Consider the following 27,480-nt stretch of genomic DNA (forward strand, 5'->3'; position numbering starts at 1 on the left):
CTTTCCCATTTGGAACCTCTTAAGGACTCAGAGCAATCCCCCTCCAACTCAGGGCCCCAAGAGAGGATCAGAGGCACCCCTGTAGAATCCTTTTCTCAGTGGGGGCTGACTGTCTACAACCCATTCTACCCCAGGTCTGCCAGCCCCGGCTGTGCACTGGCTGCAGGAGGAGGCAGAGCGGGTACTGTGGATTGGCCCAGACACACTGGGCTACACGGTGGCCAGCTCAGCCCAGCAGCACAGCCTGGTCCTACTGGATGTGGGCCCACAGCACCAGGGCACTTACACTTGCATTGCGTCCAACGCCGCTGGCCAGGCCCTCTGCTCTGCCAGCCTGTGCATCTCTGGCCGTGAGTGGGCATGGGTGGCTGGTGGGGATGGGAGGGAGCCACCAACCTGGAGACTTGCACCCCACCCCTGAGACCCCACTGAGACCCCTCCTCCAGCAGTCTCTTCCTGGCGCTGTTTCTGTCCCTGCCCTGGGTGGGGTGGGTGTGGGCCGAGGCAGGGTGCCCGGCACAGCCTTCTGCTGCAGCTCTGGACAGACAGGCCAAGGCCCCCAGGTGGAGGTTGCCCAGACACCCCGGGCAGGGGTCCCCACCAACATCATCTCATGCCCACATCACCTTGGTGGCCACCTGTTTTTCTGACAGTGCCCAAGGAGGCGGAGGCAGTTGGGGAGACAGCTGGCATGAAGGAGGCCCTCATCTCCACCTTCCTTCAGGGGTGAGTGAGGGGCTGTGCCCGAGCTAATGGGTGTCCTGGCCCTGGAGTGGGGGACAGCACTGCTTTTGGAGAGGGAGCATCATCCTGGACCACAGCCTGGCTCTGCCCCTTGCAAGCTGTGTGGCTTGGGCCATCCCCCCCCCCAAAAACCCACAAATCTCTCTGTGCCTCAGTTTCCCCATTGTAAAATGGGGGCTCTCCAGGGCCTGACTGTGGCACCTGGCCCACTGCCCTCAGACCTTTTTGTCAGAAGCTCCCACCCAAGGGTATGGGTGGTGGCTACCCCCCAGGCCCTCAGGACATCCTCACCCTCTTTAGGACCCAAGCCATCTCTGAACAGATGCTGGAACCTGCAGGTTTCACTGACCTTGCTGGGCAGAAAGGTATGCGCAGGGGGCACAGGTGGCATAGTCCTAATTTGGGCTGCAATGTGAAGGAGGCTGCCCAACCCCAGGTGACCAGCAACACCTGCTTTCCCAGCTGTGGGCTAGGGCTCCCCAGGTGCCCCTCTGGGCCCAGTTCTGAGCTCTGGTTGCCTTTGTGCCTGGCCAGCCCTTGGCTTAGCTCTTACATCCAGACGTCCAGCCGGCTGTGTGGATGCCCAGGTGTGGGGCAGGTGGTTGCCAAGTCAGAGCTGGGGTGAGCACCCCATATGTGCAGTCCCTTCCCAGGCACCTGCACAGGGTGTTCTGGAACCTTGGTATATTTTAAACATTTTTTGAAAAATATTGAGTCTGCACAGAAATAGAGAGTAGGGCTATGAGAGTATCACCCACCTTTCGGTCACTTTTTGGGTGATGTACACCTACCCCCTCAGCAGCCCTTGTTTACCCTTGACCCCAGCCACCAAGGCTCGCCACTCTCCAGAGTCTCCACACCCTAGGGCCAGATATCTGGGGTCTGGCCTTTGCTCCTCCTGAATCCCTTCCTAGACCAGCTACCAAGTTGGTGCCCCTAACAAAGGAGGCACGCACCCCATTGAGGGCTCCAACATCTTCAAGCTCCTCTCCCACCCTGGCCTCTACCTGGATGAACCCTGGCCGCCCATGCTCCTGGATACCTGCTGCGCCTCTCCTGGGCCCTGCTTCCCTGCATTTGTAGCCTCTCAGTCGCACTTTGGCTCAGACACTTGTGAGCTGTTGAGGCCCCTCAGCCTGGTCAGCCTCTCTGCTGCTGGCAGCACAAGTCCTGAGCCTGTGTGCTCCCATCTTCCCTGAACCCTGAGCTCACGGTGGGCCTGGGGGCGGGGGTGCTCAGGCGCGTCTGAAGTGCACGCTGGCTGAGCTAGGGTCTGAACATTAGGAAAGCCCTTGGCACCCAAAGCCCATGGCCATCTGTCCCTGGCTGAGGTGGGCACGGAGGAGTTCCTGCAGAAGCTGACCTCGCAGATCACAGAGATGGTGTCAGCCAAGATCACCCAGGGTGAGTGGCCTGTGTGGAGCCAGATCTTGGGTGGGGGATTGTGGGGGTGGTGACCCAGGGCCAGGCCCTTCACATCCACACCCTGGAGACCCACAGGGAGGGGCACAAGGAGCTGTCCCTTCCCAGTGTCACATGCTCTGTGCCCCCAGCCAAGCTGCAGGTGCCTGGAGGTGACAGTGATGAGGAGTCCAAGACACCGTCCGCATCCCCCCGGCATGGCCGCTCACGCCCCTCCTCCATTGTTCAGGAGTCATCCTCAGAGTCAGAAGATGGGGACTCCCGGGGAGAGGTGCTGCAGGGGTGGGGGTTCTGGGGGAATGAGGCTTGCAAAGGGGGAAAGGAGCGAGGGTTGGGGAGGGAATGGGGGGCCCTCAGATAGCCAGGTGGAGGAGGCTGAAAGTGCACATCTGAGCAAGCAGCCAGCATCACCACCATGCCCAGGCCACCCCAGCACCCCCAAGGCTCCCCCTTGTCACTCTGGGGGGCCTTACCCGGCACCCCTTATTGTGTTTCCATCAGCAGAAATTGATTGGGCTTGTATAATTTCTCAGAATCTAAGGATGACTTCTTCCTCTCCACTTAATGCCAGGGACTTTGTGGCTTGGGGCTGGGAGAGGCCCAGCTGGCCCCTCTCTGAATCTGACTCAGCACCCCCTCCCCCAGATCTTTGACATCTATGTGGTCACAGCTGACTACCTGCCTCTGGGGGCTGAGCAGGACACCATCTCACTGCGAGAGGGCCAGTATGTGGAGGTACTGGACTCAGCCCACCCTCTGCGCTGGCTTGTGCGCACCAAGCCCACCAAGTCCAGCCCCTCGCGACAGGGCTGGGTGTCCCCTGCCTACCTGGACCGGCGGCTCAAGGTACCTGGACTGTGTGTGTGTGTGTGGGGGGGGGTGTTGTCCTTGGATTGTTGTCCCCCAATGAGTATGAGAATGTGACCCCCACAGGGCCAGGTCAGCTCCAAGGCCACCTATGACCCTCTCTGTTCCTCACCAGCTGTCGCCTGAGTGGGGGCCTGCTGAGGCCCCTGAGTTTCCTAGGGAGGCAGTGTCTGAGGACGAGTATAAGAGGCGGCTGAGGTGAGGAACTATGGCGGGAGCGGGAGTGGGGGGCAGTCTTTGCCTGGTGACTTTGTGCGCTGGGACAGCCCTATGGGGACGCCCCGCCCACTGTCTGTCTGGCCCCAGGCTGTGTGTAAGGGGAGGTGCCCCCTTAGCCCCTGAGTTCTGGGTCCTCTCACGCTCTTCCTCCAGCTCCATCATCCAGGAGCTGCTGAGTTCTGAGCAGGCCTTTGTGGACAAGCTGCAGTTCCTACAGAGCCACCACATGCAGTACCTGGACCGCTGCCCCCATGTGCCTGCCACTGTGGCCAGCCAGAAGGCCGTCATCTTCCGAAATGTGCAGGAACTCAGCCACTTCCACTGCAGGTGGGTGGCCTGTGTGTGCACACACATGTACACACGTGGACACATACACTGTACACACAGGCATGCACACACACACGCACATGTACCCACAAGGCTGGGCCTTGGGGTAGGCAAGAAAGAACCAAGCAGAGAGAGAAACCTGGGGACTTGATTTACTTGTGGGCACACCACATCTCTGTACAAAGATGCACACATCCTCAAGAACACAGGCATGTGTACCTGGCTTACCCATGAAGTGCCTTCAGCAGTCCTACCTGCTGCAACCTCTGTTCATAGGCACACACAAATGAGTGCACTTGCATGCCTTAACATGCAGTGCATGTATTACATGGGCACACATGCACAGATGCATGTACATGTGTGCCTTAAATACATGGGAATGGGATACATGCACACAGCCACACAACATGCATAGCACACAATGCACCCCACATACACATGTACTGGTGTACTGGTGTGCACATGCCTACACATGTACACCCAAATGTACATGCACTTCCTTGCATGCGTACACACATACCTGCCCACATGTGCACACCCCAGACACCACACACACATGCCCCCACGGCCCATGCTCACTTCACTCCCAGGAACCACTGGGACTCGGCCCTGGCAAGAACCTGTTTTCTCCCAAACCTGAAGACAGGGGCTGGGTCACAGGTCATGGGCAGAGTCCTGACCCTGTCCCCTCCATGGCAGCTTCCTGCAGGAGCTGCAGCGCTGTGATACGGATGACGATGTGGCCATGTGCTTCATTAAGAACCAGGTGGCCTTTGAGAAGTACCTGGAGTTCCTGGTGGGCCGAGTGCAGGCTGAGTCAGTGGTGGTCAGCACAGCCGTGCAGGAGTTCTACAAGGTGCCCGTTCCCCAGCTGCTGCTGGTCCTGTCTCCAAGATCACCTTCCCTGATTTCACCCTGCCTCCCCACACCTGCCAGGGAACCCCACCCCCTCCGACAAGACTGCCGACGTCCCTGGGCCCTGGCTTCGTGAATAAAGCAGGCAGAGCCCCTTGAAGGTTTTCCCACCTGTCAGTGACCAGCCATCATGGAGGGTGGAGAGAGGGGGAAGCCCACCTGGGAAGGAGGGACTGTGTGCATGAGCCATCTCCGGGCCTCACCCTGCTGCCCTGACACACACTCTGTGGTTCCCACAGAAATACTCAGAGGAGGTGCTGTCAGCTGCTGACCCCTTGCAGCCGCCCCTGCCCCCATTGCAGCACTTTCTGGAGCAGCCGGTCCAGCGGGTCCAGCAGTACCAGGCCCTGCTCAAGGTAGGCAGGCTGTCCCTCACCCTCACGCCTCATCCAGCCCCATTGATCAGGGGATACGCTCTGACCTGCTGTCTCTCCAGGAGCTGATCTGCAACAAGGCTCGTAACCGGCAGAACTGTGTGCTGCTGGAGCAAGCCTACGCAGTGGTGTCGGCGCTGCCACAGCGTGCTGAGAACCAGCTGCATGTGTCGCTCATGGAGAACTATCCAGGCACCCTGGAGGCCCTGGGCGAGCCCATCCGCCAGGTCTGGGGTGGGTGCCATGCAGGGTGGATCATGGGGCAGGGTGGGGGCTGTGCCCCAGGCTGACCAAGGGCTGGCTGCTCTCCCAGGGCCACTTCATTGTGTGGGAGGGGGCACCAGGTGCACGGATGCCCTGGAAAGGCCACCACCGCCACATCTTCCTGTTCCCCCACCACCTGGTGGTCTGCAAGCCTAAGAGGGACTCGCACACCGACACCTTCAGCTATGTGTTCCGGAACATGATGAAGGTCTGTGGACATTAGGCAGCTGGCGGGGAGGGGAGGCGGGCAGGGGTCCTGTAGGGTGGGTGGGAGGAGGCCTAGGCTGGTCCTCTGGCCATATCCAGGGCAGTCAGCCTGCCTCCTGCCTCCACAGCTGAGCCACATTGACCTGAATGAGCAGGTGGAGGGGGACGACCGCGCCTTTGAGGTGTGGCATGAGCGGGAGGACTCAGTGCGCAAGTACCTCCTGCAGGCACGGACTGTCATCACCAAGAATGCCTGGGTTAAGGAGATCTCTGGCATCCAGCAGCGCCTTGCCCTGCCTGTCTGGCGTGAGTGCTGTCCTGGCAGTGAGGCTGCTCGCAACCTATAACCTTTCAGCCAGGACACCCAGGCCCCTGCCCCTGCCTGGGTAGCCATTAGGGAAGGGGCTGTCTCCTGGGGCAGGTGGCTTGCTCTACCCTCAATCAGCTCAGCCTCTCTGTGTGCTGAGCTGGGGTGCTGGGCTGGTCCTGACTCAAGTGGGTGTTGAGTTTTACCCAGAGGCCCCAGCACAGAGTAGATGCCTCGGGGTCAGAGGTGTGGAGGTCTGATCCCTGGGGCTCCTTTCCCACCTGGAACAGGAGAGGCTCCCTCTCACACACTAGCCTCTCCCTACTCTCCTCCACTCCCCAAGAATACCCAGCATGCTTCTGATTCAGAGTCCCATCCTGCCCCAGTGGAATCTCAAGGCCTGATGTTTGTGGCAGCCACACCCCTCAGCCTTGAGGCTTCTGACCCTGTCAGGGGTGCACTGAGGGCCCAGGTGTGTGGTATGTATGTCCCCAGGCCCCCCAGATTTCGAGGAACAGCTGGCGGACTGCACAGCTGAGCTGGGTGAAACAGTCAAGCTGGCCTGCCATGTGACAGGCACACCTAAGCCCGTCGTCAACTGGTACAAAGGTAGGTCCCCATGGCCTAGGGATTCTGGCTTTGCCACAGGGAAGAGCCGCCCAGAAGGCATTGGGCTGACTGGGGACCTAGGTCAGGGCCTGGTCAGGGGCTGGGTGCAAGGGACAGGCCCTCTGCCCCAGTTGCCTGCTCCTGAATCAGACAGCCCAGCCAGGGCATAGGAGGTGGGACAGGGCAAGCACTAATTCTGTCCCAGAGAGCTGCCTTCTTGTGTGACAGCAGAGAGACAAAGGCATCATGTGATGTCAGAAGTGATGTGCCAGCCAGGGAAACAGGGCAGAGCCAGGCACACGTGACATGTTGGAAGGTTCCAAGGGGCAGTGAGGTGGCCAGCAGACATGGCAGAAGGGGCGCGGAGTCAGCACAGCGGGGGGTGAGGGCTGCTGCGAGGTCTCTGGTTTGATCTGGGTATGACGGGAGCTGCAGAGAACTCAGGGGTCCCCAGGACCACCCTCACTCCGACACTGAGGTTGGAGGCCCCACACGCCCCTTTTGGAAGGATGCACAGAACTCAGTAGAGCCTTGCCACTCAGGGCTGCAGGTTACTGCTGTGGAAGGGGCAGGGTCCAGGCCTCTCAGCATTGATGTCCAGCATCTCTGAGTCCTCTGGTCAGTGTGAGTGGCCAAGTCCAGCCCTGGTGTTGGAAGAGTTGCCCCAGGACTGTCAGTGCTTATTGTCCTGCTGTCCACAAGTAGCCAGGGTGTATGTGTGCCTACAAAGTGCTTGGGGTGGTGGTGCTGGAGGGGACCTCCGGGGATGTTTTGCTGGGATGCACAGGAGGGGTTATCCCTGTGCCCATGGTCAGAGTTGCACAGTGGAGCTGGTGGGGGCAGCAGGTGGTTGCATATGGCAGCTTGAGAGAGCTGCCTGGGGTCTTCCTTCTGGAAGAAGAGCTACTGGCCTTGTCCTGAGGTCCGCGAAGTCCCCTCTCAGACACCTCACCCTGTACAGACCTCTGCAGCTCAGCCGCCCTCCCCACCATCCCTCCTCACCCTGAGCTTCCTCCACCTGAAGGGTAGGCTCAGAGGGACAAGGCTGTTCGTCAAGTCACCCAGAAGTGTCTCTGCACTCCTCGGCCCTGCCTTTTGACCAGGCTGTTTGTAGGAGCATGGGCCGGCTGGCGACATCTGAGGGCAAAGGACACACCTCACCCAGGCAGTCAGGGTGGGATCCTGGGCTCAGATGGAGCTGGGAAGTCCTGGGTCTTTATCACCCTGGCCATCACCCAGTGAGACCCTGGAGGAGTGCCCCTCTGGGGATAGCTGTGTCCAGTGAGTGGAAGGGGTGAGGAGCAGCTCGACAATCAGCTTATGTTGGCACAGCGGTCAAGCTGCAGGTGGCCTCGGTGGCACACAGCCATAGGGTGTGGCTAGAGCTGGCCGTTGACTGACCTGAAATAGCATCGTGGTGGCAAACACCACAGTAACCCCAGGAGGCACTGACCTGCCAGGATAGGGGCCGCCTTGTGCAATGTGCTCTGTGTGGCATGCAGTGGGCTCAGTGCCACCTGCCCCATGGCAGCTCTACACGGAACCATGGCAACCTGGTGGGAGCTCCTTCAGTGGTCTCTCTTTGCCCCCATGGTGCACAGCCTCAGGGTGGGCATGTCCTTCTCCAGATCATCTACAGTGTAAGTGGCAAAACAATAGCCAGGCCACTTGCAAAAGCTTAAGGCCAGGATGAGCAGCATTGGGCAGAAGTCAGACTTGCCTGTAAACAAAATGTCCTCATACACCAGGAGCTGAGTGTTGGGGGAAGAGGGCCCAGTCCTGACATACCCAGGGCAGCTGCCAGGGAGTAGAGAGCATGGAGATATGTGTTAGAAACCTTGCCGTGTGAACATACAGCAGACATGTTATAGCCATGCTGTCTACACCTGCTGGAGCCACAGGAGCAGAGACTGGATTGGGCTGGTAACAATCTATTCACTCTGGCTGTAGAAGGCCATTGGCTCAGGACATGGCCTCTCCTCTACTGCAGTTATGTTCGTGTCACCCAGGAGGCCCAGAACCTCCTTTCTCCCAAGGATCTGAGCACAAATCTGGGAAGAAACAGGTGGCTGGGCTGGGCCAGTTGGATGCTCCCTGTGCAGGCATCCCTGCTGGAAGTGTTCCCACCCTGTGTTTGGAGGAGGGAATTCCAAACACAGCAAAGACAAGGTGCAGGGGTAGGAGTCACAGCTACAGTTTTCTGAGTTGTCCTCAAGGTGACATTATCTTCCTGGGTAACCAGCAACCGTGCGAAGATTCCATCCTTGGGATCCGGGCCTCTGTGCCTGGCAGACCCATGAAGTCCTGACTTCTCCCCCACTGCTTGAGGTCCTAGCCATACAGGATGGGCATGTGGAACCTCTAGTCCCTCTGGCACAGGGACACAAACGCCCACTCCTGATCATTGTTCTCTTAGAGCCATGGAGGTTGGGTAGAGGAGGAAGAAGGGGCCAAGCATCAGGGATGGAACCAGACACGCGTCCACGGTTCAGTGACATCTAGTGCTTTGGGCTCTCCCAGACCCTAACCCGGGCAGCATCACTGTTTCTGCTGACATAGCATTTGCATCACATTGCTGTCTGGTGGGCCCATTGGGGTCTAACTTGCCTGGCACTGACCTTTATAATGGGGCATCCACTTAGCAGGACGTCACAAGCCTCTCTTCATGAGGGCTAAACAAGATTTCTGAGGAGTCAGGGCCCCCTCTCAGAACACACACCCCTGTGGGCCACCTCCTCCAGCTGTCACCAGCATTCTACAGTAGCTGCTACCCAGGGGCCACTAGCATGTGTCAGCCATTGATGTCTTTCCATGGCTCTTTGTCTGTGCAAGGAGTCTCATGCCAGGGCTGCTGCACACACCTGATCCTTTACTATCACCTCAGAAAACCCCCTCCGTGCATGCGTGCCTGGTGCCTGTTCCAATGCCCAGAGTTCTCACTTGCTCCAGCGCTCTGCCCTTTGGGGTTGATGATGGCCCAGCTGTAGTTCTGGTTGATGTCTTGGAAGAGAACTGTCTCTGTGAAGCTCTCCACAAATGCTGAAGGAGCTAAGAGACCAGGCAACAAGGCAGACAAGTCCAACGTGTCAGTTAAGGAGTTTAACAGAAATGCGAGATGGCCAGGTGTCCGCTCTTCATCTCCCAGGCTGTTTTGTAGCCAGTGAGTGGATGTGTTGGGAAAGGAGTGTTTCGTCTGAGCAGAGAGAGACTACCAGCTGCCAAGAGGGTCTGGCATCAGAGCTAGTTAAGAGACAAACAAGTCAAGGGCAAATTACTCCAGAGGCAGAGCATGGGGCTCCCAGGGGTGGGGGCCAAGAGTCAAAATGGCTCATTAGCTCCAGGAAGAGCCAGCTTTGTCCACACAGCTGGGAAGCAGGGACCTGTAGCTGAACCAACAGCAGCAAGGAGAGAACATGTCATCCAAGCGCAGACTGTAGCCACCTCCCAGTTCCTCTCCATTCACAGGCAGCAAGCAGGAAGACTTATGGCCCAGCTGACCACACAGTTTGGTTGGCATGTCCACCACCAAGTCCTACAGACTTCCCTCAGGTCCTGTTAGCTGGCCACCTTCTTTGTCTTCTGAGATAACATTTCTCTGACAGTGTCCCTTTTGGTCACCAAACTGAATATCAAGAAGCTGTAGAGGGTCTGCCAGCCAGACACAGACACAAGGCTTGGGTCAGAGACAAAACTGCTGGTCACAGGAAAACACAGCATTTTGGGTCAGCTGCCCTGATCTCCATGTCTGGGGCCAGGTGTTAGCTGCACACAGCAAGTTGCACCACAGGAAAGACCCTGAGTTTTAGGAAGTGCTGAGCCTTTATGGAGCTGCTGATGCATCTGCCAATTTGTTCTCCAGAGAGAGAAATGCTTTGTGGGCTGTAAGGAAGGAGAGGGCCCTGTTCCTGCTCCCCTGGATGCTGCAGGTGCCTCCTTGCACAAGCACCAGGAGCTGGCTGCTTGCCTTTGCACAGTGGCGGGCCGCGTGGGAATGTAGGAAAGGTACGGGGAGCCCTTCCTGACAGTAGGACAGAGCAGAGAATGGACTCTTGCCAAGAACTAGTCTGTGGGGGATGGAAGCTGTGGGGAGGGGATTTGGAGACAGTGACAAGGAAGGGCTGGAGATGGAGAGGAAGTGAGAGCAATGTTCCTGGAACACAGTTCTGGGCTGCAGAGAAACAGGGTGGTGGCTGAAGGCTGGTTTGGTTTTTTTTTTTTTTTGTATATGTTAAAGGCAGTCTTAAGGTTCCCTGTGAATTAAAGGTCAAGATGCTGGTTATAAACCATTGTACTTTAAACCACACGTGCAGACCTATGGTCCAGTGTTTGTTTATGGAATCTTACATATTTGTGGAGGAAAGAGCTCTTAGAGTGAAAGGTGCACATCTCCCCATTCCTTACCCCGGAAAGAAACACATTATGGGTGCAGATGTTAGGTGGGTGGGTATTTGGACAAGGGTGAGTAAAGAGGTGGGCGGTGTCTGAGGGTGTCTATTGGGGTTGGGTGCCTTGGAGATGCCTGGATGTTGAAACAAGATGCCTCTTGCCTCTAGAGGCCACACTGTGCACATGGAGGTCTGGGAAAGTGTTCGGGGCTCTAGGTCCCCTTGGCCAGCTAGACCCTCAGTGGGGAGCTGCGTCTGGCCCTTATGCTTCAGGGCTGCTCTCCACCTCCCATCGCCGCCTGTGACCGTGACCCCCAGACAAGCCCAGCTGCTTATCCCCATGGGGTTCCTCTATAACAGCCCTCCCTCCTTTCCAGACGGGAAGCCAGTGGAGGTGGACCCTCACCACATCCTCATTGAAGACCCGGATGGCTCATGCACCCTTATTTTGGACAACCTGACCAGCGCCGACTCTGGCCAGTACATGTGCTTTGCAGCCAGCGCTGCCGGCACTGCCAGCACCCTGGGCAAGATCCTGGTGCAGGGTGAGCCTGGGAGGGAGGCTGGGTGTAGGGCCTTCACACCTCACCACCACAACGGCCCCCACAGGGTGCAGGCATTTGGGAGGAACTGGCGCGAGTGTGGCTGCCTGACCCAGGTCTGGGGGCTCACTGTCAGGTGGGGCCCTGCACATTATGCTGTCTCTCTGTCTCTCTTGTTCCTCTCTGTGTCTCTGTCTCTCCGTCTTCCTCTCTGTCTTTCTCTCTCCCACCCCCCGTTGATCTGCATCTCTCACTCTCTGTGTGTGTCTCCCTTGTCTCTGTCTCTGTCTCTGTGTCTCTCCCCATCTCTCTCTGTTTCTCCCTTTCTTTCCCATGCCCTGTGGCCCCACAGTCCCCCCGCGGTTTGTGAACAAGGTCCGAGCAGTGCCTTTTGTGGAGGGAGAGGATGCTCAGGTCACCTGCACCATCGAAGGTGTCCCACACCCTCAGATCAGGTGGGCTGGGGTGATGAGGGGGTGGGCCTCCCCTGGGGCAGCCACCTTTGTCTGAAAATCAAGGATGGGCAACCTGTACCCTGGGTCTGGGTGGGCCACACAGAAGCTTGGCCTTTTGCATGAGAAGTAGGGGTGTTGGGGCTGGTACTCCCTGACACAGCCCCAGCTGCAACAAGGAGGAGACTGCCAGCTGGGACGTTGGACAGGTGACATCCAAGAGATTGGGCACTATAAGACACCCAGACCCATGGCATGGATGAGGGAGGGTCATGAGCACAGGGACCCTGGAGAGGCACCAACTGACCACCAGAGCTGACTTCAGGTGGTACAAGGACGGAGCCCTGCTGTCACCTGGCGGCAAGTACCGGGCCCTGAGTGACCCACGCAGTGGCCTTCTCAAGCTGGAGATCCGGGAGGCCAGCAAGGAAGACGTGGGCCACTACGAGTGTGAGGTGAGGAGGGGTGCAGGGACATGCTGGGGGCCTTGTCCACACCAGGCTCCCTGTCACTCACCATCCATGATGACAGAATAGGTGCCAGACATACTATCACCCACCAATCATGATGAGCCAACAAGACTCCCTAAGTGGGTTGGGTAGAGTCTGTCCTCGTAGCTGGGACAGTGTGTGCAGCTTGACTCCACCTGGCTACCACCCTCCTCTGAGATGCTGAGGCCAACACCAGTGGTGGGCTGGGATGGTTCTGGCCTCCATGTCAGGTCCTGAGGCAGCAAATTGTCCAGTTAGCTTGGGCCCTGTCCAGTATGGTTACTACTGCCCACAGATGGCTGCTTAAATTTAAATCTGTTAAAGTTAACTGTAGATAAAGATTCCGTTCCATTTCAAGTGTTCAGGGCCTACAAAGCTGCTCTATAGAACCATGGGGATAGCAAGTGTCCTCCTCCATCATAGGATCTCCTGTTGGCTGGTCTGGGACTCTGAGGCCAGGCTTCAGGACTCTGAGACACAGCTGGGGCGGTGCCCCCATGCTCTAGCTGATCCTTACATCCCTGAAGAGGTGAGCCCAGCTCTTGGGGGAGCTGTGGGCTCTACGTGGCCTCTGCTGTCTGTCCCACAGCTGGTGAACTGGCTGGGCTCAGCGCGAGGTGGCATGGAGCTGGGCCTGCAGAGCTCCACAGTGCAGGCCGGGGAGCAGCACCACCACCAGGAGCACACTGCCTTGGTGGAAGGTAAGTGTGGCTACTGAGGGTCTCAGCCTGGCTGGATTTGTATACCTGGGCCGGGCGGAATGAGACTCGAAGTCATTCCAATGAGGGTGTGTTTCCTGGGGAAGAGGCATCAGGCCACCAGGCTGCGGAGGGGCTGCAGAGGTCCCAGACAGGAATAACAGGCATGTGGGACAACTGATGGTGGTCTGTAAACCCAGAACTTGGGCAAGGCTGGAGGGGCAACCCTGGGGGTAAAGGCTCAGGCCCTGCTTACCATCCCGAGAGAAAAAGGAGTATGTATAAAGGCTGGCCCTGGGCTTGGGCAGTCCACCGGGCAGTGGCCAGTGAGTCCTCATGGGAGGGTCGGAAGGGTTGGTAGGTGGGAGAACTTCGTCTAAGGAGGGGCCCTTGTCAAATGCAGAGTACAGGCTGCTGGGTTCTAGCTTGGCTCCTGGGAAAGGGAGCAGGTGTCAGGGCCTGGTCCCTCCACACCAGGCAGGCAATTGATATTGAGCAGAGGATGCCATGCCCTGGCATCCTGGTCAGGGGCCACCCTGGGGTCCTGGGAGGGAGATGGGTGGGCCAGGCTGCAGAATGGTCCTCATTTGGGAAAGGCATTCTGCTGGGCAGGAGGTGAAGGGCAGGGAGATACCTCCACTCACACACACTGTGGCTCCAGGGTTCCGGCTGGGCCTGGCTCGGGATGGCCGGGATGGAGGAGGAAGCTGACCCCTGTCCTAGGCCTGCTTGGTCTGGGAGAACAGCCTTATGGGGCTCAAGAGCAGGCTGCCACCCTGGGGAGAACTTCTCTGAGGCGGAGCTACCTTACCTAGAAGGGGCTGCCTGGTAAGGTGGAGAGCCTGCCGTCCCTGGAGACACCAACACAGGCTGGGCCAACACCTGGCAGAGCTGCAGCTTTCATAGTAGGATGAGTTGAAATATGTGTCCTCCCAAGTTCTGAAAGTTGGTTTCTGTGATCCTTGGGCCACTGGATCCAGTACCTCCCAGGGCCCAACGTCTGGGGGCCACTGCCTGTCTGGATGCTCACAGATTCAGACCACCTAGTGCTCAGAGCTTGGCCTTGGGGCCTTTGAGGCCCTCCAGGACCCTCACGGAGACCCCTCCTTCCCTCATGGGCAAGGGTCCTATTCCTTGTCTGCCAGACAGCTGCCTGCAGGGGCCAGGCCAGGTCCTGCTGGAGGATCCCAGGGTGTCTGTGGCATCTCACAGGAATGTGCCAATCAGGGGCCAGGTGCTATGACACTCCCTCTCAGCCGGTGATAAGCGCGTCTAGCCATTCACTTCGTTGTCATGATGGATCGTTTTCTGTCAATGTTCCACTACTGGCCAGTGGTCCTGGAAATGTGGCTATGCCTCACTCAGGGAGATGGCCATCCTCGCGGACCCTGGTGTTGGAGCCTGCCATCTCCTGCTTCCTAACCCTGTCCTGCTGCTTCATTGTTAACACAGTGGCTCTGCAGCCAGCTGGCCCTGTGGGGGCGGGGGCACTGCCCCCTCGCTTGTGAAACTGCGCTGGGCTGGAAGCCCTGCTTCGCACAGCTGTACTCCGCCCGCGGTTGCCAGCGCTCACAGGGCTCAGGGCCTGTCAGGTGGTGTCAGATCAGGAAGAAAGTGCAGGGAGCCCCGCCACCACTGCCCAGAGCAGCAGGGCCGATGGTCAGGGAGGATGACAGACAGAGCCCTGGGTTCCCCTGCTCTGTGCACAGGGCTGGCTCTCTCTGGGCCCAGCCTAGACTAAACACATGACATTTGATTTCATTCTCTGCCAGTGGGCTGAGCTCTCTCCAGGAAGCAGCTTGCACACACATGCATGCACATACACATACATGTGAGTGCATACACATACAGGCACGCATACACAGATACATGCACATGCACAGTAAATGTGGCTCCCAAGTGCCATGCAGATGCAACTAGTATATTCAGTTCACATGCACCTAATGGGAGGCAAGTTTCAATGCTCTTGGTCCCTAAGGCAACCTTACTCTGTGGCGCTACAGCAGAGTAGAAAACCTGCCACCTGAATTTTGAGCCTTCCCTTCAGCCTCCCTGCAGGATGGTTACAGGGAGTTTTGAGATGTGAGGGTACTGGCAGCTGTGGAATGCATGCTGTCCAGGCGATCAAGACTGGGTAGGACATCTCCATGCCAGGCCCAACCCTGCCCAGAAGCTCAGAGAAAGAGGCCTTAGGATGGTTGGGCTGATGCCTGATCACAGGCAAGTCCTGTCCTCCTGTCTCTGGGACTTGGATCCTGCCTCAGCAGATGGGAACCACAGCCCCATCCTGCTGGCTCCAGAGAGGAGGAAAGCTAGATGCTCCTATAGAAAGACCAGGTTTCCCAGCTCCCTCAGCGTTCAGGGCCTTGCCAGGCACCTGCAGGCTCTCCCGATGGAGCCTGTGGTCTCCTGCCATGCAGCTCAGATGTGCCTCCTCCAGGACTCCAGCCATTCTCTCCTAGAGATACCTTTGGTCTCTAGAATTTTCATCTTTTTTGGCATCAGCCATTCTGGTGCTAGTGTGGCTTCTTGCTCACTGTTCAGCCATGGGCTATCCCTTCCCTCTCTCTAGGCCTCAGTTTCTTTGTCTGAGAAGTCAGACTTCAGGTCTGGCAAATTCCCAGGGCTCCCTCGGCACATGGCTGATAGAGAAGCTGGGGTTTTCCTCTGTGGGCAGCCTAGGCAGGGCCCTGACTCTCCCTGAAGCTGCTGCAAGACCCTCAAGAGAGACAGGGGTGCTGCTCTCCAGCACTGTTGCCATGCCACTCAGGGCTGACACCATCACCACTTCAAAGATGAGGGAACTGGGGCTCTGAGCTGAGAGAGCTGTCTGAGTGGCACACGGTGAGTTAGGGCTTGGATCCAGTGCTCCTATGCTGAGCCAGTCACTATACCACCATGCCACTGAGCTACCTCAGCCCGAAGTGCTGGCTGGTCTGTAATCCTCACTATTCCGACTGTTTTCTTTGTAGTCACTGAGCAGGAGACTAAAGTCCCCAAGAAAACCATCATCATGTAAGTGCAGGCGTGTTCCTAACCTTCCTTCTGACTGCAGTGCCCCTGCATGCCCACTAACTGCCTGGACCTTGCCTGTGTGGCCTGGCCGCCTGCTTGCCTGGCTGCCGCCTGCCCAGCCAACGCTGGCCACACAGTGCAGTGCCCTGTGGAGGGATCTCGCCTGCCCCTGGGGCCTTGGCTGCCTACATACCACAGATCTTTCTCTTCCCAGCCTCAGAGCCCTTGCGTGGCTATGTTGCCTCTGGGGTAGACTTTCTCCTCACACTTCATGGTGTCGCACCCAGGACTTGGACCTAGAGTCACACATGTTAGGGTAGGCCTGGGACTGACAGCTGTGTCCCAGGGGGATAGAGGCCTGTTTCAGCCCTGCAGCACTCTGGGACTTAGGGCATCGCTGTCCAACAGGACTTCCTGGGGTGATGGAAATAGCACACCTTTACATGGCCTGTTGCAGCAGCCACTGGCCACATGTGGGTGTTGGGCATTTAAGGTGTGTCTAGTTCAACTGAAGAACTGAATTTTATTTAATTTTCACTAATTTGACTGTAATTAAAATAGTGCAATTATAGTAAACAGCTCAGCTCTAGGGCCCTCACAGTTGGAAGATGGGGAAACTGAGGTTCAGGGAAGACAGGAGAGTTGCTCAGGGTGGCTCATGATTGGACACCAGCTGAGAACCCATTTCCCTGCTGCCACACTCGCTGTCCTTCCTGAATAACACAAGAGTCCAGAGCTGGCTGAACCCACAGAAGACAGGATTGGTTTTGACCTGGACCATCTGGGAGGATTTCCATAGGAGGTGTGTGCAGGTGGAGCTGACGGAAGAGCTTGCAAAAGCCAGTAGGCAAGAATAACTGGTTTCCTAAGTCCAGGTGACTGAGAACTCCAGGACGGACAATCTCTCAGTTCCCCATGGGCCTCCTAGGGGGCTACCATCGGTCACGTCCCTGGAGAACCCCATGTTTGGATGGGTGTCTGATAAGATCCTGGGTTAGCCCTTCCTTGACTTTTCCTCCTGCCACAAAGCACGTCACTACCCACACCCAAAGGGACTGCCTGGGCAGCTGTGAGCACCATATTGCTGGTACTCCACAGCTTGACACAGGTCAACTCCACATCTCATCCAGGAGGGGAGCATTGTGCTTATTCTCCTTTTATGGATGACAAATCAAGGAGCAGAGACGGAGCCGGGCAGCCCCCAGGGAGGCGTTGGAGAGGCCCTGTGCCAGTGGGAGGCCGGACGGGGTGGCTCCAGGCCCTCAAGTCTGTTGTATTCCAGGCTCACCGAGGTTGCAAACCTCACCTTGTAGGGAATGTACCCCTTCATCTTGAGGAAAGGAGAGAGGCAACTGCCTGGGATTGTGTCCCCCCTGCCAGGGGCACATTGCACCGGGAGTGGTATTAGGGGGCCAGAAATACCAGAAGGAAACTGGCTTGGAGAGACAGGACACCACTGCCACGGGGTACCCTCCACCAACCCTGCTCCATGCCATGCCAGTGGCCTCAGAGCAGGATGCCCACATGCCCTCATGGGGGCAGCAGTGAGCCCAGTAGAGGGGGTGGCTTTAAAAAATCCTCACCAGAGGATTTTGGAGAGAGGGAGAGAGAGAGAGAGAGAGAGAAATGTTGATCGGTTGCCTTCCGTATGCTCCCTGACCAGGAATCAAACCCACAAACTTTTGGTGTGTGGGATGACACTCCAGTCAACAGAGCCACTGGCTAGGGCTGGCGGTGGCATTTAGAGGAATGAGCCAGCCTCTCAGTTGCACTTAACTCACTGTCCATTCTCAGAATGAGGCCAGATGATGGGGCCTGGCCCAGGTTCACCGACGTTGGGGCAGGCTGTGACCTCTGGCCCTGGGTGTGAGGCAAGGGGCCTTGGCCCTGAGCTGGCCTCAACAGCAAGCCCCAGTTCCCTTCAGTTAAGTGGAGATAGCATTTCCCCATTGCCAGGTGAGGGCTGGAGGAGGCAGGACCTGTAACTGCTCTGCACCCTGAGGTGTCGCCATACATCTCTGGGCCCTGCCTGGGTGTCACTGCTCCTGAGTGCAGCTGCAAGTCAGACAAAATCCAAGCTGGAGAGAGAGGCAATGCCTCCACCATGGCAGACAGCTGGTGACAGTGCTGAGTCGCCAGCACCACATGCTGAGTAGCCTCTGCCCGGTCTGGGAGCAGACACAGGGCCCAGGGCCCAGGAGGGCTGTGTGTCATGCAGCCTGTCACTCAATGCATCCTCGGCGCCCAGCCAGCTCAGGGGCCTGCATGGCTGCTGTCGGGCTTCTGACTCTTGGTCCTAGCAAGTTTTGAGCATTTTTTAGCCTTGTCCACTCCTGTAGAAAGAGGTCAGACCCATCCCCAATGCTGCTGCAGAATCCCCAGTCAGCACTCCATGTACACCCACATGCAACTGGACTTCAGTTCTGCCTTCGCCCCTTGCCCATTTTGGGAGATGGGGCCCAAGAAGGGGAAGAGCTAGTCTGAGGTCACAAAGCCTATGACAATAGAACCACACCCAAGGCCAGGTGTCCTTGCCCAGCCTCACAACCCAGACCAAGAAGCCAGGAACACAGGCTGCAGATTGGGGCTTGGATGACCTTCCCATACCTGTACATGCACCTGTAACATCAGCTGCCCAGTCTGTCCTCAACTCAAGATCACTGAGACTCCTGCCTGCTGAGAGCTCACTGCCCACCCACCCCTACCCCATGATGCAAAGCACAAAACACTGGTGGGATGGACAGGGAAGGCTGTGGGGCAGTGTCCTTGTACCTGTCCATCAGCTCTTCGAGGAAGACTGACATCTCCCAAAGTAGACTGCTGTCAACAGGCAGGGCACACTGGCCCACAGGGACACTGCAAATTGGACTTGGCCTGGGGTTTGGGGGCACTGTGTGATGCAGCAATGCTTCAGCTCTTGTTTTGGGGTCTGCACACCAGAACCTGAGGTTGACCAGATGAGACCTTATGTTTGTTTCATTGAGTCTTGAGACTAGGCTCAAGAATGTGTGTGGGAGCTTGTGCAATCTCACAAAGTGCTTGCTGGTACACTAACTTGACCCCTTCTGCTGGCCCTGCATGCACTGGTGGCATGGGTGGCAAGCCAGCTGCGGGTCTCTGTGCCATCTCCTCTTGGCCCTCTCCCTGCAGAGAGGAGACCATCACCACCGTAGTGAAGAGTCCCCGTGGCCATCTCCAGTCCCCCAGCAAGTCTCCCTCCCTCTCGCCTTCCCGTCACCCTGCCAGTCCCTCCAGGCCAGGCCTGCCAGCCCCTGAGCTGCTATACTCACCAGGGACAGGCCAACGCCATAGGCCAGGGGTTGAGCCAGGCTGGAGGCCCGCTGTACCGGCACTGTACGTGACAGAGCCTGGAGCCCAGAAGCCAGCCCTGCCCAGGGGCACAGGGCCCCTGTCCAAGTGGGTGGAGGTCGAGGAGACCATTGAAGTCCAGGTGAAGAAAACAAGCTCAAGAGGTGCATCTCCAGCCAGAGAGGTGCCCGGCAGCTCAGCGGGGCTTTTCTTCACGCTGCCTGATGGGACCCCAGGAGCAGACCTCAACACAAACAATTCCAACAACAAGCTGCTGGCCCCGGAGCCCCTGAGCCAGGGCCGAGTCTTCTCTGTGGATGCTGGGCTGGGGACCCCTGCGCTATCCCCTCCCAGAGCCACTGAAGAGGAAGCCCCCCTGGATGTGCAGGATGGGGCAGATGTCAGCCTGACGGAGGACTCCCTCGGTGCCTATGACCTTCAGGGTTGTGACCACAAGATCCTCACACATGATGGCCATGCACTGACGCTGGCTGACCTGGAGGATTACATGCCCCAGGAAGGGGAGACCTTTGGCTGCAGCAGTCCTGTGTCCAGTGCTTCCGATGACCCACCCTGCGAGATCTCCATACTCCAGAGAGAGATCAGCGAGCCCACGGTGGGATGGCCCGTCCAGCTCAATGTGGGGCGCCCACCAGGCCCCCAAGGACCCACTGGCTTCTTCAGCCACCTGCCCCAGGACATCTCCTGTGTGCAGGAGACTGAGGGTGAGGGTGCCATGTCCTGGAAGCTGTCTTGCACCCAATTCCATTGCTCTGTGGACAGTGGCCAGAGCAGCTTCAAAACGGAGGTTTCCACCCATATGGTCAGCTTTGGGACAGTGGGTGAGACAGTCACCCTGCACATTCGCCAGGGCGCAGATGAGGGCCCCAGCCCCTCCCAGGGTTGAGGCTTTGATTCTCTGGCCCAGGTTGCTAGGGGTTGAGACAGGGACGCTCTCAGAGCCAGGACACTGCTGACAGGGCTGCTGGCTGCATGTGGGCAGCAGGAAGAGGGACATAGCCTTGGGGCCCATGGCCCTGTTGGTCCCTGCACCTGCCTGCTTCACAGCTGCCCTGGGCTTGGGGCTCAGGAGAGAGGCCTGAAGCCAGCATCCCGGGACATGTGCTCTGACCCACCCTTGTTCTCCAGCAACTCGGGACTTCAGCTGCCAGTCTCCCTCCAGGTGCTTCCTACCTCATAGGGTGGGGGTCTCTAGCTGAGGACATTGAGTGCACAGCTATAACCCAGATTACCAAGGGCTCTGGGGAGCAACTGGCAGACCGGCCCTGGACTGTGTCCCACCTCCTTGTTCGCTTTGGCACAGCCCTGCCCCATGCCCAGGTGCTCAGTGGGGGCTTCTCCAAGGGCACATCTTTCCCCTGAACACTTTTCTCAGCCTCCAGGAAGGCCCATGAGGTCCCGCTCTGCAGTCCTCTCAGGACTTCCCTGCAGAGTGGGCCAGGGTCTATAGGTGGGAAGCAGCCTGTTAGCTTACTCCATGATGATAATAAAGTGGCTCCTGCACCCCATAGTCTGCTTCTTCTTTCTTCTTCCAGTGACTCTGGCAATTTGGGTGGGAGGGGCCCTCTGCTGGCAGCTGTGGGTGGGTCCTGGCCATCCTCAGGTTCGTGGGTGGAGGCGGGGTGGCTCATCTGACCATCCTACTAGCACTTGGGTTGCAGAGCTGTTGCAGCGCGCAGTAGGACTGCCCATGCAAGCTGCTCCCAGCCTGCCACCAGTGAGCAGGCCTTCCTGGGCCCCAGGAAGCTGGGCTGCTGTCAGGACAGACAAGGGGAGTAAGATGTGTGAGGGGTCCTCCTTGGGATGGAAAAGGACAGGGTGGGTGCCCTAATGCTGGAGAGGGTCCTAGGCCAGGGAGGGCTCTAGGCAGCGGGACCTGCTGGGAATGGAGCCATAGGCGTGACTGGACACACTTGTCAGGCCTCAGTGATGCTACCTGGGGCTGGCAGCCAGGTGGAGGCAGGGTCTGCCCCCGGGGCTGAGGGCGGGGGGGGGGGGCTAGTGATTCCCTTGGGAAGGGGTATGGCTGTGGGGGAGGCCAGGACAGAGTTCAAGTGAGGGTGCTGTGACCTGGGTCCATCCAGGTAGCACTCAGAGGGAAGGGTGGATAGGCCTTCAGGTGGAAGTCCTTCCGGGGCTGAGGACAGGGGCCGTTGGGGGAGGGCAGGAAGAGAGCCCACCCCTGTGAATGCCCAGGCCCCTGATTGGCATCAGGCTGCAGGCTTCCCTATGTCCTGGGGCTGTGTCTGCTGGGCCCGAGGTACAGAGTGAGCCGCGTGAGGCTAGTGCAGAATGAAGGGATGGGAAGAGCGAAGACTGAGGGGCGAATGGTGTGCAAGGTGGGTGTCCAGGCCCAGCTGCCTGGGGGTTGGCCTCCGGGGTTCTGCACTCACTACCCTGAGCACCCTCTCCACCCACACCCGGGCCCCCTTCTCCATCAGGGCCCCACCACCTGCTCCCCCTGGGAGAGGAGTGGTAGGGAGTAGAGCAGGCAAAGGGAAGGGCAGCCTGGTCAGCTCACCTGGGCATCTGTGAGGACCGAGACAGGCTTCCTGGGGCCCATCCCCAGGCCCAGGCCATGCCTCCTCCTACACACTGGCCCACTTTTCCCACAGGTGCTGCTGCCCCACCCCCAGCTGCCCTGCAGCAAGAGGACCAGGACATCAGGTCTGTCCAGAGGACACAGATGGGCCCTAAGGCTCCAGGAACCTCTGCAGGGAACCACACCGTCCTGGGTCTCGGGGGGCCACTCACTCTCCAGGAGGCCAGCCCCCATCTCCTAGGCACAGAGGCTGCACAGGAACCTGGTGAGGCAGAACAGTGGGCTGACTACAAAGTACCACCTATTACCAGAACCCCCTTCTCTGTGTTGACCCCAACCTGGTCACCATGGGTGCCCATCCTATGGGAGTGAGCTGACATCACTGGGGTCCTTGTATTGGGTGGGGGTCCTGGGAAGGCCCACCCCTTGCTCAGGCTGTCTATGAAACTAGGCAGGGGGTAGTTTGGGGAGGTTCTGCTTACCCTGAGCACATCTGTCCTGGGTGTCAGAGGCCTCCTGGCTCAGACCCCTGTAGGCGGCCAAGGCACCCTATGCTCCAGGGTTAAGGAAGGGGAGTGGGGGAGGGAGAAGAGAAGGAGGGGGACACCTTATGCCTGAAAGATGTGGTCCAGGGCTGCTGCTGCGGCTGCTGCACCCCTTTGAGGGACGGGGTTGGGGTGGGGGTAAGTAGGCAGCCTCAGGGCTGGTGGCCCTGGGCTACTGCCTAGGACAGGGGGACATCCTGGAGGAAGTATGCGTGCATGGCCAGAGCCTGGGTTTGGGTGCCCAGGTCCTGCACCCTTGCTCTGCAAGTGCTCTCACCCTATGGGCCTGAGGGTGGTGCACGGGTCATGATGTGGGGGACAGCCCCCAACCCCATCCCAGGCTGCATCTCACTGGGCCCTGGCCTCCCACCAGCAGAGTCCAGGAAAGTACCACAGTCCCTCCACCCTGCAAGCCAGGATCAGGACTTGAAGCCCCCTGCCCCAGTACAGGAACGAATTGTTCCCATCAGGTAACATCCCTGGCATGCTGGGTGGGGCATTCCACAGGGGCTGTCCAGGGGCAGGGCAGGAGGCCTAAGGGGCAGCTCACAGCAGCCAGGGCACTCCTTGTCAGCCCTGCCCCAACCAAAGGCAGTGCAAGGAGGAAAGGCCACCCTTGGGCAAGAGGTGTGGGGGGAGCCCCTCCACGCCTAGAGCTGGGGCCACTATCTCTAAATTCCTTTTCAAGCAGTCTGCTACAGCCCCAGGTGGGTGTGGGGCAGGGACCCAACTTGCCACGAGGGTTAGTGCCCACCCCCAGCAGTGGGAGGACAGGCAGACAACTTAGCCTGCTATATGACTCCAGGATGGAGAGCACAGCCTGGCCAGAGACAGGGGCCTTGGAGCTGTGGGATGTCCACAGCCACATGTTCACAGAGACCACGCACCAGACATATGTGTACCAGGCCAGCAACACAGGTGCTACGAGTAGGTTATGTGTGTGACCCTATGCCCTCGGTTGGGGGACACTTGCATGGAGAGGCCATCTGATGCGTGCCAGCCCTATTGTGACCAGCCCCTGCTGCCCCAATCGCTGCCTCCCCTCAGAGGGCATTGCTGGGTGGGGGGCTGGCAGCATTCACCTAGGGAGCCTTTCTGCAGTCTGCGTCTTCATGCTCTGGGTGCCTTGCCCCAAGAGCTGGGTTCAAGCAGGAGAGGCAGAGCTTAGATGGAAGGGAGTCTTTCCCCACCATCCAGAACCTGGGCAGAATCAGGAGGGAGTTGTCTTCACTTGGGAGGTGGGTAGGCTGTCATCCTGGGGGTATCTGAGGGTTTTGCTATTCACCTGGGACACCAGGATGCACCCAGAGTCCTTCTTGCCAGCCCGGGGGGTCTCCGTGACGCGGGCCCCAGCTCACAGACTCAATGCAGTATGGGCTAGAGTGGACTGCCAGTCTGTGTAGCCAGGACTCCTCCCCACGGGTTCCCTCCCCCACCCCTAGGACCCCCATCCATGCAGGTCACCATCGAGGATGTGCAGGCGCAGGTGGGCGGCATAGCAAAATTTCAGGCCGTCATTGAGGGGACCCCACAGCCCACAGTGACCTGGTATAAGGTAGGGACACATGGGGGCAGGGGCTGTGTGCCTGGGAGGCACCGTGTGAGAGTCCCACTGGACATGATGTGGTGCTCACCAAAGGTGGGGTGGACCCCAGTGCTGGGTCCCAGGAATGGGCTGAGGGTCACCCCACCACCTGTGCCTCCAGGACAGCATCCAGCTGGCGGACAGCACGCGGCTCAGCCAGCAGCAGGAAGGGACAACCTACTTCCTGGTGCTGAGGAATGTGGCCCAGCATGACGCCGGTGTCTATACCTGCCTGGCCCAAAATGCAGGTGGCCAGGTGCTGTGCAAGGCAGAGCTGCTGGTGCATAGGGGTGAGTTGGGGGATCCTCCCAGGCCCTGATCCTGGCTCCGTGCTGGTGTGGGGTCCTGTGGGCTCTTACAGGCTTGAGCACAGGGAACTGTCCCTGCAGATACTACAGAGTTGGGGGACAGTGGGCGGGGTGGTGATCTTCGTCCACGCTGATGGCTGACTGCCCCCTGACTATAGGGAACAGCAACCTGAACTTGGAGAAGCCAAGCTATAGGAGAAAACTGCATTCTTTCTATGATGTCAAGGAGGAGATTGGGAGGTACCCCCAGCCCAGCCCTAGGAGCCTCACTCACCAGCCTGCCCAGTCCTGAACTGTGGCCTCCCAGAGTCCCCAACCCAGGAGCCCCTAGCCCCTGAGAACCCTCTACTCTGGAGCCCCTATCACCTGGAAACCTTTTCCTCCTGGGAACCCCACTTCTCTGAGGCCACCCCTCAGTACTCTCTGCTTACGCCCCTCCCCACCCTTGGAACTTCACCCCCCAGCAGTCCCTGCTCTCCCAGAACCCCAGCCAGGAATCTCAGCTCAGCAAATCCCCGCCAGGGAGCTTGAGTCCTCGAAGGCCATACCCACACCCCATTCTCGGAGCCTCTGCCCTGCTCCCCACAGGGAAGTACCCTCCTACCTCCAGGAGGTCCTGCCCACAGAACCGTATCTCTAGGGAGCCCTTGCCTCCCCAATACCCACTCCCCACAGCCCCTGCCCATCCTGGAACCACCCCCACCTGCCAGGAAGCCCAGGACACTAACCCGGCCCCTAGCCCCCTCTCGGGAGCCTGGTCTTAAGAGTCTAGCGTGGGCTCCCCTCTCCTCAGGGGTGTGTTCAGCTTTGTGAAGAGGGTGCAGCACAAGGGCAACCAGATGTCCTGTGCCGCCAAGTTCATCCCCTTGCGGAGCAGGACGCGCACCCAGGCTTACCGGGAGAGGGACATGCTCTCGGAGCTGAGCCACCCGCTGGTCACTGCGCTGCTGGACCAGTTTGAGACTCGAAAAACTCTCATCCTTGTTCTGGAGCTGTATCCAGCCCTCAGCCCTGAGGGGAGGAGGAGGGTGGGTACCCCAGGAGGGCAGGGGCCACAGGGCAATGCAGGGCCTGTGGCTCTGTTGTCCTTGGCCCTCTCCTCCTACCGGGGCAGGCAGCTAGGCCTCCTCTGTCCCTGTTACGATGCTGTAGGACTAACCAGCCCAGACATGGTGCTGTCCTCATAGATTGTTGCCCCTTGAGCCAGGAATTTGAGCAGGGCCCCTCCCATGCTCCATGTGGCCTCCGTCCAGCAGGTGGTCGGACTGCTTAAATGGCAGCCCCAGGCCCCAAGCGCTGGGGCTCTTACATTGCCCACCCAGGCTTCAGGGAGGGGCATACCCATTCCCTGCCCCCTCTGGGTTTCACCTTACCACTTGGGGCCACGTGTTCTTACCACACCTCTGTGCAGATGCATGAGGATGCCTGCAGTCCAACTCTGTTGCTGGCCACTGGCCTCAGCTCCTGTCCTCGTGGTCTGCATCCCACACACTCCTCAACCTGGAGGACCCACCACCCAGCATGGACCCCCACTGCACCCCAAGATAACACGTGCTGCGGGGTGGGGGTGGGGTTCCAGATCCCCCAGAGCTTTCCTTGACGGAGCCCCAGGTGCTCATCGGAGGAACTTCTGGACCGCCTGTTTAAGAAGAGCGTGGTGACGGAAGCGGAGGTGACTTCGCAGCCTGAGCCATCTGCAAACATAGGCCTTGCCGCACACCCCTGCCAGGCTGCCTACTCCTCCCACAACTGCCTGCCCCAGTGGACACAGCCTCCCTCCTGCACAGTGTGCCCTGGCTCAGAGGACTTTTGGAGGTCCTCAGGGCCTCACAGGGTGTCACAGCTCCTGCCAAAGCCTGCCTGACAGGATCACCACTTCCCTTGCCCAGCCAGCACCTGGGCAGTGGGCCAGCACTCGCCTGCTCTTGAGACATCAAGCTTCCTGCTTTGCTCAGGCTGCTCCACACACCCATACCCTCTCCACCTTCTGGGCCCAGAGGAATCCCCATGCCCCACTCCAGGGTTAGGGAGGCTTTGAGTATAGTGCCTGTGGGGCTATCCTGGTTCTGCAGGGAGTGAGGGGTAGATGGGAGCAGGAAGGGAGGCAGGTGGAGGGGCCGGTTGAGACCGGCTCTCTCACTGAGCAGTGGCCTTTGCCACCATAGGTCAAGGTCTACATCCAGCAGCTGGTGGAGGGGTTGCACTACCTGCACAGACATAGTATCCTCCACCTGGACATAAAGGTACTTGCACCACCGCCTTGTGCCACCAGAACCCGGGCAGGGGCAGGTGGGAGCCTGCAGGCCGGAAAGACATAGGCCCACCACTTCCAACTTCAGGACTTGCTCACTTTTGGGGGCAGGGAGCTCACTACTTTGCCACCAGCCCCTTCAGCTGGGTTGTGGCTCTGACAGAGCAGAGGCTGTCTTCAAACTGTACCAAAGCCTGCTCCCAGGGCAGCGCCCTGCCCTGCTGGCCTCTCCACCTCCATGGGGCGTCCCCTTACAGACTCCCCGCCGCCCCTGGCCCTGGCAGCATCGGAGACACCTTCTTAGGTCAAGGCCTCACCCACTTCCTGACTCTGCTCAACAGCCCCCCAACATCCTGATGGTGCACCCTGCTCGAGAAGACATTAAAATCTGTGACTTCGGCTTTGCCCAAAAAATCAACCCGACAGAGCCGAACTATAGCAAGTACGGGTCCCCTGAGTTTGTGTCCCCTGAGATCATCGAGCAGAAGCCTGTGAGCAAAGCCTCTGACATCTGGTGAGTGGGTTGGCCCACAAGGACAAAGCCATCATGTCAGCCCACCCTCCCACTCTCTGCCTTGCCCCCTTTCTTGGCTCCCCCACCCACCCTTGTGCCTGTCGCCTGTGGGCCAGACCTGGGGTGACTCACAGCTGTGGTTTTGTCCCCACAGGGCTATGGGAGTCATCTCCTACCTCAGGTGAGCAGAACCCAGCACCCGCCAGCCAATCCCAGACCCCTCCCAAAGGGCCCGCAGGAGGTCACAGGCACTGCTGGCCCTCCCCAGATCAGAGACCCAAGACCCAGGGGACAGCTATTTTGGGAACAAGCAGTGGGCCAGCTCTGATAAGAGGTTTTTGCCCAGGCTTTTCACACACACCCTGTCCCAGAGCAGCCCTCTGGGTCGTGAGGCACAGCCAGGACTGAGCTGTTTTCCGGAGGGTCTGACTGGTTTGCCCAGCCCCTCGGAACAGTCACTGCTGCCCTGGGGACACTGCTGGGAGAGCCTGAGCCTGCTTCTCCTCTCCAGCTGAAGCCCTGCTCCCACCTGAAGCTCAGGTGTGGTGCCCACCCCGGGCTCAGCTT

General features: G+C 58.8%; 1 protein-coding gene across 1 annotated transcript in view; it reads left to right on the top strand.

Annotated features, from left to right (window-relative positions):
• Nucleotides 1–27,480, top strand: part of OBSCN (obscurin, cytoskeletal calmodulin and titin-interacting RhoGEF) — a 194,839-nt gene that overhangs the window by 159,955 nt on the left and 7,404 nt on the right. Inside the window, exons 50-78 of the mRNA XM_090290222.1 lie at nucleotides 135–350; nucleotides 654–726; nucleotides 1,045–1,109; nucleotides 2,029–2,148; nucleotides 2,298–2,437; nucleotides 2,812–3,012; nucleotides 3,149–3,231; nucleotides 3,406–3,579; nucleotides 4,279–4,435; nucleotides 4,734–4,850; nucleotides 4,931–5,095; nucleotides 5,182–5,340; nucleotides 5,468–5,645; nucleotides 6,142–6,255; nucleotides 11,018–11,185; nucleotides 11,535–11,637; nucleotides 11,960–12,089; nucleotides 12,715–12,826; nucleotides 21,784–21,975; nucleotides 22,632–22,725; nucleotides 23,061–23,182; nucleotides 23,698–23,810; nucleotides 23,962–24,130; nucleotides 24,307–24,388; nucleotides 24,942–25,142; nucleotides 25,760–25,820; nucleotides 26,314–26,391; nucleotides 26,741–26,913; nucleotides 27,068–27,094. Of these exons, the coding sequence (XP_090146348.1) occupies nucleotides 135–350; nucleotides 654–726; nucleotides 1,045–1,109; nucleotides 2,029–2,148; nucleotides 2,298–2,437; nucleotides 2,812–3,012; nucleotides 3,149–3,231; nucleotides 3,406–3,579; nucleotides 4,279–4,435; nucleotides 4,734–4,850; nucleotides 4,931–5,095; nucleotides 5,182–5,340; nucleotides 5,468–5,645; nucleotides 6,142–6,255; nucleotides 11,018–11,185; nucleotides 11,535–11,637; nucleotides 11,960–12,089; nucleotides 12,715–12,826; nucleotides 21,784–21,975; nucleotides 22,632–22,725; nucleotides 23,061–23,182; nucleotides 23,698–23,810; nucleotides 23,962–24,130; nucleotides 24,307–24,388; nucleotides 24,942–25,142; nucleotides 25,760–25,820; nucleotides 26,314–26,391; nucleotides 26,741–26,913; nucleotides 27,068–27,094 (3,787 nt within the window). The remainder of the gene's footprint in view (nucleotides 1–134; nucleotides 351–653; nucleotides 727–1,044; nucleotides 1,110–2,028; nucleotides 2,149–2,297; nucleotides 2,438–2,811; nucleotides 3,013–3,148; nucleotides 3,232–3,405; nucleotides 3,580–4,278; nucleotides 4,436–4,733; nucleotides 4,851–4,930; nucleotides 5,096–5,181; nucleotides 5,341–5,467; nucleotides 5,646–6,141; nucleotides 6,256–11,017; nucleotides 11,186–11,534; nucleotides 11,638–11,959; nucleotides 12,090–12,714; nucleotides 12,827–21,783; nucleotides 21,976–22,631; nucleotides 22,726–23,060; nucleotides 23,183–23,697; nucleotides 23,811–23,961; nucleotides 24,131–24,306; nucleotides 24,389–24,941; nucleotides 25,143–25,759; nucleotides 25,821–26,313; nucleotides 26,392–26,740; nucleotides 26,914–27,067; nucleotides 27,095–27,480) is intronic.

Source organism: Furipterus horrens, unplaced genomic scaffold (genome assembly GCF_987537825.1).
Source record: "Furipterus horrens unplaced genomic scaffold, mFurHor1.1.pri manual_scaffold_10, whole genome shotgun sequence".
NCBI lineage: Eukaryota > Metazoa > Chordata > Mammalia > Chiroptera > Furipteridae > Furipterus > Furipterus horrens.